This window comes from Callorhinchus milii, unplaced genomic scaffold, assembly GCF_018977255.1.
Source record: "Callorhinchus milii isolate IMCB2004 unplaced genomic scaffold, IMCB_Cmil_1.0 Scaffold3, whole genome shotgun sequence".
NCBI classification, from domain to species: domain Eukaryota; kingdom Metazoa; phylum Chordata; class Chondrichthyes; order Chimaeriformes; family Callorhinchidae; genus Callorhinchus; species Callorhinchus milii.
In genome coordinates this window covers 78,590,752-78,603,989 of record NW_024704744.1, presented here as the reverse complement: position 1 = coordinate 78,603,989, position 13,238 = coordinate 78,590,752, and the positions used below count along the sequence as shown (strand labels likewise).

Genomic DNA, 13,238 nt, shown 5'->3' with positions numbered 1-13,238 from the left:
ATCTTTTCCATCATCTCCACTTTGTGTCCATGAACTTTGCGTCCAACTCCTCCAGCCCCCGCACCCTCAAGCACGGTGTTCCTCAGGGCTCTTTCCTTGGCTCTGGATGAGAGCTAACTTCCTCCAGTTGCAAGTCAACAAAATAGAGGCCCTCTTGCACGACTCCCTACCTCTACGACCTGCTAAAACCCTACCAACCAGCTCGCTCCCTCTGCGGGCAGTGGCCTGGTTCAAACAACCTGCCCTGCTCGCCCCACCATCGGCAATTGGGCCTTTAGCATTTCCGTCCCTACCCTCTGGAACTCTACCCTGGAGTCCCTCCGCCTCGCTCCCTCCCTCCCTTGCCTCCTTCAAGGCCTATCTCAACACCTTTCTCTTCGACCGGGCATTTGGTTATCTTCCCATCCCCACCCCATTCCCCTTCCCTCCAGCCCTCTTAACTCCAACCCCCCCCACCCCCAGCTCAGGTGCAAACCCTCAATTATCCAGCGCCTTGGAGGGCGCTCTCGACATGCAAGGCACTAACAAAAATGCAAGTTGCTGTGATGACCCATACTGTTCACTGCGGGTTGTGCACGGACTCGGTTGACCGTACATCCCTGATTTCTGGGGACAAGTCGCCGGATGAGGAATTGTGTCCCTGGGGGCCAGATGCATGGAGTCCAGCGACAAACCGAGCAGTAACAATTCGAAATAAAACAGAAACACTCATCGGAGAAATAACACTGCCATCAATCCAACAAGACGCTCAATCCGGTGAGACGCGCCGGCATCAAGAATTGCGGTGAGTTGCATTTGTGTTTTAATATGCGGTATTAGAGGTCTCCCCGGATGTGGTTCATACCACTGGGTGACCCTCTGCCGAATAAGGAAGCCCTCCCCCTCCCTCCCTCCCTCCCAGGTGGAGGAGTGCAATGGGGAGCGGCGGATGTGCGCATGCGCTGGACCCGCCCCGCCCCCCCGCCGCCGCCGCCGGGCTCGAGCGCAGCCGTTGGGAGCCGCGTCCGAACCGCCGCCATGAGCTCCGCGCTGGAGAAGCCGCAGATCATCGCTCACATCCAGAAGGGGCTGAACTACACCGTGTTCGACAGCAAATGGATTCCCTGCAGCGCCAAGTTCGTCTGCGTGGGCAACTTCGCCAGAGGGACCGGCGTGCTGCAGGTCTACGAGGTGTCGCACGGGGCTGTGGTGCTGGTTAAAGAGGTGCGTGTGGCCGCCATGTTCCCCCCCCACCCCTCTCCCCTCCCCTCACCTCTCCCGCCGCCGCCGCCGCCGCTAGGCCCGTCCGTTGCTATGGCGACGCCAGCAACTCCACTGCGCTTTTAAACTTCAAACGGCGAGAACCGAATGACAAACCAAGGTTTTTTTTTTGTGTTTGAACTTCTTTTTGTTTCTCCCCCCCCCTCCCCTTCTCCCCCCCCCCAAAAGTTATCTTAAATGGTTTTGTGTGTGTGTGTGTTGTTGGGGAAGGGGGGGTTGTGGGAGGGGAGAGGAGGAATAACCCCCAAACTGGTGCATTGAGTCTTCCAACTTTTTTTTAATGTAAAGTTTTTGTATTTTTTTTTAAAAAAAAGGTATTGCTGATGTGTCGTGAACCCGCTCCCAAGCCCGAGGCGTGCTCGTTCTTCTTCGTCCCTTTCCCCCCCCCCTCTGATAGCGGATCCAGTCTACCTGTTGGGCACCCCCATTAGGATTTTCTGATTCCCGATCGGTCGTTACTGTAATTATTATCGTAGTCCTTGCACTTGACATAGCTCCTGATCACATCGGCGGGATGTCTTGGTAGAGGCTGCTGAGCAGACAGGTTGATACGGGGTTAGCAGGTTGCGCAGGTAGGAAGGAGCAAGGCCGTGCGTGGGGGGTCTTGAAGGCAAGGGCAAGGATTCCGAACTCTGGGATGGGGAGCCGGGCGAGGGTGAGGGTGTCACGCAGCCTGGTGCGGGGGAGAACGTGAGCTGCAGAGTTCTGGATGATCTGCAGCTGGTGGAGGGAAGAGTTGGGAAGGCCGACAAGTAGGGAGTCGGCGCAGTCGCGACTCGGTGGGATAAATGCGTGGATGAAGGTTTCGGCGGCCTGAGGGGAGAGGCAGTGGCAGAGCCGGGCGATGTTGTGGAGGTGGGGGAACGCAGGGCAGGTCATGGCACGGATGTGGGAAAGAAAAAACAGTTGAGGGTCAAACAAGACACCACGGTTCTGGACTGGCTCGGGGAGGTGGAGTGTGCATTCATGGATAGTGATGCTACCAGTGACGGCTGTTTTTAAGGGGGTGGGAACGGTGCCAGTGGAGAGGTAGATGATGTCTGTGAATAGAGGGGGCAAGGAGCTGGAGCTGAGTGGTAAGGAGATGGGGTGAAGGGAGCAGTTGGTGGGTTTCATATGGATACACTACACCTATAACTTATAACTTTAGGTAAATTTTCTTATTCCACGCACCGATTGTTAGCAGATTGCTTTCCAGGGGTAATAATCCCTTCAAAAAAATAAATAATACTATCAAAAGTGAATGTGGGTCCATTACATGCAGAGACAGGAAGAATTATAATGGGGGATAAAGATATGGCAGAGTCATTAAATAAATACTTTGCTTCTGTCTTCATGTTAGAAGACACTGAAAACTTACCAAAAACAGAGGGGAACCAAGAAGCTAATGTTAGTGAGCAACTTAGGGAAATTAACATCAGTAAAGAATTAGCACTAGAGAAACTGTTGGGATTGGAAAATGACAAATCCCCTGGACATGATAGTCTGCATCCTTGGGTTTTAAAAGAGGTGGCTGCTGAGATAGCGGATGCCTTGTTTTGATGTTCTAAAATTCTCTGGATTCTGGAACGGTTCCCATTGATTGGAAGATTGCAAACATAACACCAGTCTGTAGACTGGGGAACTATAGACCAGTCAGGCTGACATCGGTGGTAGGGAAAATTATAGAATCCTTAATTAAGGACCTCGTAGTGGGGTACTTAGAAGACCATAACATGATTAGGCAAAGTCAACATGGCTTTACAAAAGGGAAGTTCTTTGAGGATGTAACTAGCAGGTTAGATAGGGGGAACCAGTAGATGTAGTGTATTTAGATTTTCAGAAGGCATTTGACAAGGTGCCACATAAAAGGCTGCTACACAAGATTAGGGCCCATGGAATTCAAGACAATATATTAGCATGGATCGAAGAGTGACTAACGGGAAGAAAACCGAGAGTAGGGATACTGAGAAGTCGGGCCCTTCTTGGAGTGGAGTGTCACAAGGATCAGTGCTTGGGCTTCAACTATTTACGATCTATATCAATGATCTAGACGAGGACATAGAATTTAAAATATCTAAATTTGCGGATGACACTAAGCTAGGTGGGAGAGTAAGCTCTGAGGATGACACAAACAGATTGCAAAGGGATACAGATAGGCTAGGGGTGTGGGCGAGTAGGTGGCAGATGGATTGTAATGTGGGGAAGTGTGAAGTTATTCACCTAGGTAGTAAAAACAGAAAAGCAGATTATAGATGGGGAGATACTAGATAGTGTTAGTGTTCAGAGGGATTTGGATGTCCTTGTACACTAGTCACAAAAAGTTAGTATGCAGGTACAGCAAGCAACTAGGAAGGCTGATGGCACGTTGGTGTTTATTGCAAAAGGGTTGGAATACAAGAGAGGGAAGTCTTGCTGCAACTGTATAGGACCTTGGTGAGACCATACCTAGAATATTGTGTGCAGTTTTGGTCTCCTTATTTAAGAAAGGACATACTCGCCTTAGATTCACTAGATCAGTTCCTGGGAAGAGGGGGTTGACCTATGTAAACTAGGCTTATATTCTCTAGAATATAGAAGAATTAGGGGTGATCTTATAGAAACATATAAGATTCTTATGGGGCTTGACAGAGCAGACAGTGTGAGACTTTTCCCCTGATAAGAGAATCTATAACTCGGGGTCACAGTCTTAAGATAAAGGACCAGTCTTTTCGAACAGAGTTGAGGAAACACTTCTTCACTCAGAGGGTAATGAATTTGTGGAATTCTCTACCCCAGAACGCTGTGGATGTTCAGTCCTTAAACATATTCAAGACTGAGATTGATAGATTTCTAAAGAATAGCAGAATTAAGGGATATGGGCAGATGGAGGAAGGTTAGAAGATCAGCCATGATCTTATTGAATGGCAGGGCAGGCTCGAGAGGACGAATGGCCTACTCCTGCTCCTAATTCTTATGTTCTTATAATTTGGTCACTAAATCCACGATTGTTTGTGGGACACTGCTGTGCGAAATTGGCTGCCGCATTTTGCCCACAGAATATACAGTCAATTCACTTTACAGTATATTCTGTGAAGTGCATTGAGACATCTCAATGATGTACTAAGGCACTATATCAAATACAAGGATTAATATTATTTATTAATATATTGTACCCACAAAGTAATGAATTGAAGATTGACTATTGCATTCATCATCTAGTGAATTCTACGTGATACGCATCATTTGGAGGGCAGCTCATTCCCAGGCAGCTCCAAGGAGTATATTTCAGTGACACAGATATCCTCTCCTGAGATACCTTTCCTTTTGCCTACAAAATGAAACCACTATGCTCTAGTGTTGTAACTACAGTAACACTTAACGCTTTTTTGTTCATAATTTATAAATTGTCTCTTTTCAGATTGAAAAATCTAAACCAATTAAATGTGGGACTTTTGGAGCCACTACATTGCAGCAGAGATATTTTGCTACCGGGGACTTTGATGGAAACCTGAACATATGGTAAGAGTTTGAAAAATGGTTCTATTGCAAATGGTCTTCTTTCAATGTTATGATAGGCAAGATATTCAACCCTTCAGAATAAATATTAAGTTTATAATAATAATAATCCGTGCATTTGAATTAGCGCCTTATCATGTTGTCGATAGCTCTCAAAGTGCTTCACAGAATATACTGTAAAGTGAAATTACTGTATATTTTGTGGGCGAAAAGCAGCAGCCAATTGCGCACAATAGTGTCCCACAAACAATTGTGGATTGAGAACCAAATTTTTTTTGAGGGAATATTATTGACTAACAACAGGTTCGTACTTACTGCTAGGTAAACAGGCGTGAGGAGTAAGGAAACTTTCTTAAAGTTAACATTGCCTTCAAATGGGTAACTAAGCTTTGCTAATTTTCTTGATATCATTTTTATAGGAATTTGGAGGCTGCAGAGTTTCCAGTGTACTCAGTAAAAGCTCACAAGGAGATCATAAATACCATTGATGGTGTAGGAGGCTTGGGGATTGGAGAAGGAGCTCCAGAAATAGTAACTGGAAGCAGAGATGGTAAGTATGAATTTTAAATGATTTTTCTTTTGTCCTTCACTCTCCCATTCCCAAAATGTTCGTGAGCTGAGATCAGTCCTCTTAAGATGACTATTTCAGCTCCAAAGCCTGAAACATTCAAGTGAATGTCTAGAAATGACTTGGTTTCTTTATATAACATGCTTAGCATTAAGGCAATTTGAATTAGTGAAGCATTTTACAAAAGCATTTTAAAGTTTTTATTATTTTTGGGAGGTAATTAAATTTTTTATGCTCTATGCAATAAGTGTAATTCTTATCTAAGAACTTCATTCAGTGATGAGCGGCAAATTTGCTTGTCTTTTTTTTGTTTTTTTGCAACAATTAATTTGTCCACTGCTTTACAACAAACGCAACAAAATTTGTCAAAATACATTTTGAAGCCGTAAGAGTGTTCAGCCTAGATAGCGTATCTATATTTCAACTCTAGCTCAGACCAAGGGGTAAGCCTTGCTCCTTTATTCCTTATTGAATCTAAAATTTTAGTTTGGCTGCAATTTGTTACAGAAGTTAATCCGTGACGGATTTTACAGATTGCACTGTTTTTCATAGGGATGGTTAAAGTCTGGGATCCAAGACAAAAGAACACTCCGGTGGCAAATATGCAGCCTGCAGATGGAGATACCAAACGAGACTGCTGGACTGTGGCATTTGGTACGTCATATCTGAAATGTGCTTGTTAGGAGCTGTACAAATTTGTTGTTGCTGTTGTATTGAGGCCATTTATAACAGGAACTCTTACTTGACTAATTCCAATCGCACCACTTGTCCGAGGCTTGCCAGATCCTGGTGGCACAAGTATTTAAGGCAGCAGTGACCTTTACGTAGAAATATAGGAACAGGAGTAGACCATTCAGTCCCTCAAGCCTGTTCCGCCATTCTACTGGATCATGGCCTGGGCCAATAGAAAAGCGGGGCCCCAATTCTTCTGTGGTATCCTCTATACCCCCCCTGTCCCCCGTCCCACCCGCTACAAACACCCTCCACTACAAACTTATAAAAACAGTGTGCTCGATCCCTGGCCTCTGCTCGTTGCTGCTGGCTGTTTACTCAACGCTCCTACTAAGGACGGAGCAGCTCCAGATGTTTCGATCACCCCAAGGCCCCGCTGTTGTGATTGTTTGTGTGTGTCTCTCTCTCCTCTGTAAATGTGTGTGTCTCTGTGAATCTGTGTCTCTCTCTCTGTCCTTGAGTGTGTGTGTCTCTCTGTGAGTATCCGTGTGTGTGCGTCTTTCTCTCCATGAGTGTGTGTGTCTCTCTCTCTCTCTGGGTGTATGTGTTTATGTGCGGTGAGGTGGTGAGCTTGGGGTAGAAACGGACCATTCAGCCCTTCGGGCCTGTGCTGGTGTTTTTAGTTCCTACTATTGGGAATCCTTTAGTTCCTATTATTGAAAATTCAGAGAAGCACAGCTTCTGTTTGCAAGTGCAATCATCACTTTTCTCTCTCCTCGTCCACGGCAGAGTAGGGAACCCACATCCCACTTGTCTATGTCCAAAGAACATGAAATTACCAATATTTGTATGTTTCATCTCCCACTCAAAAGTTCCATTGATGAACCAAGTAATCTGATCAATCATCAACTCTTCCTTTACCACCATATCACTGTGGAGCCAGAGGAACTCCTCATTCCTCCGTCAGTTTGTTTGCAGATAAGTGTTGCTAATGATGGAGAAAAATAACTAAAACTGTACAGAGGCGGGAGAGAACGCCTGTCCAAGAGGACAGTTTCCCAAGCTGTTTTCCTCTACCCATCCCACGCTACTCTGGATGACAGCAAATCCAAGTAGTATGTGGAAGTTGAAGTAGCGTGGAAGAATCTGTTTTCATACAAATGTAATGCATCTATTATACATGTTTTATTCAACAGGGATTGAGTGCTGTTAAATAAAATATGAGACACATGGTACCACTGTAATCCTGGCTGTGAAGGGAGTTGGCTCAATTGACCCGCTTTTCTAACTTGCTCGTTTTATGCTGCTTCTGTGAACAGGTCATGCGTACAATCAACAGGATCGCTGTGTCTGCGCTGGGTATGATAATGGAGATATAAAATTATTTGACCTAAGATCTATGTCCCTCCGTTGGGAAACTAACATCAGAAATGGGGTAAGAAACAAAACTGAAGCAATAGAAATCAGCATAAAACCTGATAAATCTATTTGAGTGGCAGAATATATTCAGCATTGTGAATACACAGACTACATAGTCATACTGTTGCATTTCTCAAATATCCTGAGGTTAAAGCTCTATCTCAGAGCATCCAATAGTGACAACTGGTTCAGGAGAAGGTCTGCCAAGTTGCTAGATAGCGCCCTGCAAAAGCCTTTTCAGCGTTTCAATTGGGTTCTGAGCAATGAACACCAGTCCTGTTTTATGTTATTTCCATTCTATTTTGAAATTTAATGAGCAGCAAATATTTATGTGGTCATTTGCCAAGCCGAGAAAAGATTAATATAATTTTCTATTTAATTTTTTTAGTAGCTATTATGATAATAGCAGTATGATTTATTTTCTACGGGAATAGTATTCAGTTTATTGGACCTTTTCAACCATTCAGTTCATTGATTTTCTGCCAGGAATGTTTTCTCTGTCACAATTTCTTATGAATGCCTCTTTCCAGATATCCCTAAACACGTTTTCTTTTTTGATGCTTAACTGTTGCGTTTTTTAAGATTCTATTGATTCACCCTCAATAGTTAACTGTCGTGTTGAGATCTCCGCCTAACAACCCTCTGAGTGAGGGAGACTCCTCTTTTCCCTGATTCTTCTTCTAAAAACCCAGAAACTATTCCCCTGTTGTAACCTGTTCTCAAAATGGTTACTTTCACGATGCTCTATTTCCTTTTTTGAAACAATAACCAAAATTGATCCTTTCTTGATTCTGCAGGTTTGTTGCGTTGAATTTGACAGGAAAGATATCAGCATGAATAAACTGGTAGCCACAACCTTGGAGGGGAAATTCCACGTTTTTGATATGAGGACCCAACACCCAACCAAAGGTTTTGCATCAGTCGTTGAAAAGGTATTTTATTTTTGAGAGAAATCAGTTATAAGGGAAAGATTTTTTTTTTTACTTTGGCATCAACCTCAATACAGTTCAATTTAATTTCGCACTTTAAACACCAAGCACGTAGGTTGCTGTGGAGAATGGTGATCCACTAAGCATAAGTGTTTGGTACCAGTTTTGCACAGTGAACATGTTCATTTGAAGCATTTACTTTCAGATGGTCCTACTGCATCCTTCAAATGTGAATGAATTGTATGATTTTGGGGGGCCTCTTGTAGACTTTGGATAACTATTTTACATTTCATCAGCCACACCATTCTTTCCTAAATGTTGATCTTTTAAACTTTCCGCAACAAATAATATAATGATACAGCACCTTATCACGTCATTCAGACGTCTCAAAGTGCTTCACAGGGTGTAAAGGGGATTGACTGTGTTTTTGTGGGGAAAACAAAATACGAAATGCAAAGTACAAAAGAGAATTTCAGCTTGGGTGTTCAATTCAAATTCAACAACTGTGCTTTATGGGCGAACCATATCAAGATATTGGCACATATAATTAGCAATTTTAGTGCTGTTTATTCTTGGTGATGTTGACTTTATGGAGGGGTCACAAGAATATCTAAATCACCCTAGGTGTGCCAGTTTGTAGGCAGCTTGCGCACACGAGTATTCTTCCTTATATTACACAATATTGATTACCTTTTTGTCTCTTTTGTATTGGGGAATTAAAATGTTAGCCACTCTTGTAATACCTGCTTTAATACAGGCTTTTGTATCTTCTCATTATTTCTGTCGGTTCTTGTTAGTCATTCAAAACTTATTTTTCTCTTCTGTTCATTTACTATTTAATCTTTTTCTATGGATTATTTCTGATCAGTTCCTCAAATTCATCATATCTTTACTGTGTGAACAGTGCTCTAGATTTTATTATATATAATGATCTTTGCAGTTGATATATCACCTTAACATGTTGTCAAGACACCTCAAAGCGCTTTACAGTATTTTAATTTGAAGTGCAGTGACTGTATTTGTGGGTGAATATACAGTTTGTAGTTTAAAGCTTTCACCTAGTCATAAGAAGCTGACGTTCCAAATTTGTGACTGCTTATTTACGGTGTGTTTCATGTGCTTGTCGGATAATGAACTTCAGGGAGTGGGAATTTATAGTTTATGACATTTTAGTTTCAGATTTGTTCAAAAACTAATCTGTAATCCATCACGGGGAAACAACTCCCCCAAAAATCTTTGCACAAGTTCTACGATGGAAATAATATTTTGAAAGTCGGCAATGACTTTCAGTGAAGTTTTTAATGTGTCACTTTTAACCCAGATCTCTAGCTATTGAGAGCTTGCACTGTCGCTGTAAATTAGTGCGACAGGTGGTGTTGGCCTACTTTTCTAAACACAGTATGTTTGTGTGTCTGCTGCTCTCCTCAGGCTTATAAATCCACCATCTGGCAAGTTCGACACTTGCCACAAAACAGAGATATCTTCATGACAGCAGGAGGGGCTGGTAACCTACACCTTTGGAAATAGTGAGTAACTTTCTTGTTTGAATCATAATGATAACTTGTCTGCTGTACATCCAGTCAAATCCACACGACAACTCGGCTCCATACTTAACGATGAGTGCATTTCATTCCAACACATCCCTGGATACGAACAAAATGATTTTGCTCTATTTTATTAAGTGTTTCCTGATGGCTTATTGGGTAATTTCACTGCGTTGTGTGGTTCTGATCCATACAACCAAGGAAGGTCCCATGTTTAATCATTGTTCTTGTGTTCATTTAATTGATCTGAGCCAGAGCACAGGTTGCAGCAATAACAATTGATATCCTTGTCTGTGGGCTAGGGAAAGGAATACCAGATCAGAAAATCATATCGTCTCTGAGCTCAACTAACAACAACAAAATTACATTTGTATAGCGCCTTTCACGTCAGGAGGACGTCCCAAGGTGCTGACTGCAGTAATATAATCCAAATTTTATAAGCAAGATTTTTGTTTCCTTTGCTCCTCTTTCTGCAAGCCTGTAAAACAACAACTCTGGACTTATTTACGAGTTACTGCCCTACCTCAATTTGAACTAGGTTGCTATGTCCTGCCCTGCATAACTACAGAATGGTTGTTTTCTAAGCAGGAACCCAAGATGTTAGCACACAGGGTACATAGCTTTTTAGCCCGGGTTGGACTCCATTATTAGTTAAGAAATTGGTGGTTGGATGGGATGCGATATTTCAAAATAATAAAGATGATTGAAATTTACGACACAGTAAAAGGCAATTCAATCCATTGTATTAGTATCACCCCTTCAAAGTCTCCCTTATGAAATGATTATCACATGTCTGATTAGAATCAATTGTTATCGAACAATTAGCCTTGAAAGCCTTGAAAATGCTTTTAGTTCAGTGTAACTTTTGTACTCTAGGTTAGTTTACCATACACTGCATAGGCTGATGCTTTACCATGGATTCATTAGAAACAGGTTAATGCTTATTACTTTATACGGATTCTGAAAAGTATTCCTGATCAGGCATGATGTAGGCAGAACCAAGGAAAGGAAAGTTTGGATAAGTTTACTTCTTGCACACCTCCTATTCCAATTGGCTTTAGCATACCCGGAGAGCTGGAGGGAGAGCAGAGGAGGGGGAAGAGAAGAAAACTGCAATGGCTTACAAAAATAAACTTATTTTTACTCAATTACACATGAGTAACCCTATCCCTAATTGGCAATGAAAGATTGTGATGAGATCCCAAACCCTTGGGCAAAATTTGAGCAGTTTATCAGTGTTGCAACAAATCTTTGGTCATTTAGATTATTTTGTGTGTTGATTCCTTAAAGTTATGTTTTTCTGATGGAAATATTGTGACAGCAATAGACAGTTGGCTCCTGCTTTTTGTACCATGTGATTGGCCTAGAAATGATATTCTAATTTATTTTACTAGTTAACAACTTCTGTTTATTATTGATGATTACATAGTTTGAAATCGACACTTTTACATTAGTATAGATGAAAACTGGAAATAATTTCAAATGTAAAAGGTCTGCAAAGCTTAAAGTACTGACTTAAGGTATTTTTCTGCTTGCACTTTTTCTAGTGAATACCCTGTTCAACGCTCAAAGAAAGACTCTGAAAACATTGACATGGGAGTTGCTGGCACAGTTTCCCTCTTGCAGAATGTCACAATCTCCACACTGCCTATATCAAGCCTTGACTGGAGTTCAGACAAGCAGGGCCTGTGTGTGTGCACTGCATTTGACCAGACAGTGCGAGTTCTAATTGCAACTAAACTCAACAGACTTTAAGGATAAACCAATTTCCTATGAAGCTGGAAATCTACCATTGCTAATGCCTTAATATATCTTGTGAGACAACGTAAGGAAGAAGAACGCTGGAGACGCTTACAATGGTTAAAAAAAAATTGCAGAATAATTATTTTAAATTGACCCTCATGCCACACGTGGTCCTATTAGCTTCTAAGGAGAGGGATAATCTGTAATCGGTACTGCAGCAGTATGATGAACCACAGTGTAAGGCAGCCTTCAACTGGGTCGTGTAATCACCCTCAAGGTGCACTTACTTCTGACAGCACGCCATCTCGTGGCCTCACTGAGAATGGATGGATATTTTCCAAGCAAAATGAGTAAGCTTCAGTGGCAGGCATCTCTAGAGCTGCAGCTCAGAACCTTCTCGTTGGAGCTTAATTAAGCACTCAATGGCTACAGAGCCCCCATAGAATGTGCTTACACATGGCAATTCTCAGTTTACAATGTGTTAAGACTCCACAACGTAATAAGGGATTATGATGGGATCCCAAATTATTTTAAACAGTATTTGTTTTCCAATATTGGGAACATGCTCTATTTTTTGACGTGTAGTTTTCTAAAGTTTGGCTCCATCATTTTGAAAAACAAGAAACCTCCACCCCACCTCAGGCTGAATATCCTATTAAAATTATTAATGACCAGACATCCACTTAGAACTTTTACTGTATAGCTTATGGCAGACACGTAAGCAGTTACATTCTCATGTACTATTGGATAATGCTGCAAAACAAGAATACCTAAAGGGATTCAGATAACATTGTGAAACACAAGTGTGACTTAAATCCCAGATATTGTTAGGACATGCACTCCTTCACATTTTGTTTACTACGTGTGACAGTTAGCAGTGAAGTTGAGTGACTGTTTCACTGAAAGAAAATACCAGCGATTACACCACTTAACTCCTTCCTGTAGTGCTATGTTACTGATAACATCCCTCGTTTATATATTATAGATATTTGTCAATATAAAAACTTTGTTACTTTGTGGCTTTGTTACAAGCAAAGGATTGAACAGATCTGAAAGCTAATGTTTATTTCTGTTTTAGGAGTAATACATTTCCATTTTTTTTGATGGAATAAGTCCACTACAGGATTAAAATATAGATATATTTATCTGTAATAAACTGAATCCAAAATACATTTCTGATGATTCCTGCTTTACTATTTATTTAAAGACTCATGTTTATTGTTATCCAAAAATGATCTTTTTGGCCATGCATTATAAAATTACTATTTTGTACATTTGCATTAGAAAAGTTCAACGAAAACCTATTTGTGGTAAATTTCTTTAAAAAAATGTACAAACCAAACTTTTATTGCATTTAAATTTGCTTCAGTTGAGGCACTTCAGACTATTAAGAAGTAATTCCTGCATTGTGTTTTATCCACAACAAACATCTACACACGTTGGTTAGGGTTCGTGTTTACTTCCTCATAGGGAAAGCAGTATGTTTTTTCTCATTCCATTGTTGCTTTACTTGTTCAAGTTTCACAAGCAGAAATAAAGATGTAGACTTTATGCAGATTTTGTGTAAGAACATCCAAGCAACAACATTTGCACAAAAAACAAAATAACTTCTTTAGATTAAACTTA

At 41.7% G+C, this 13,238-nt stretch overlaps 1 protein-coding gene across 1 annotated transcript; it reads left to right on the top strand.

Moving 5' to 3' along the window:
• Positions 1–968: 968 nt before the first annotated feature.
• dnaaf10 (dynein axonemal assembly factor 10) lies at positions 969–12,784 on the top strand. Its single transcript, XM_007892273.2, has 8 exons — positions 969–1,203; positions 4,640–4,740; positions 5,157–5,287; positions 5,858–5,959; positions 7,297–7,412; positions 8,194–8,328; positions 9,754–9,851; positions 11,417–12,784. Exons 1-8 carry the CDS (start codon positions 1,018–1,020, stop codon positions 11,622–11,624), a joined length of 1,077 nt encoding a protein of 358 aa, XP_007890464.1. The 5' UTR covers positions 969–1,017; the 3' UTR covers positions 11,625–12,784.
• Positions 12,785–13,238: the final 454 nt, after the last annotated feature.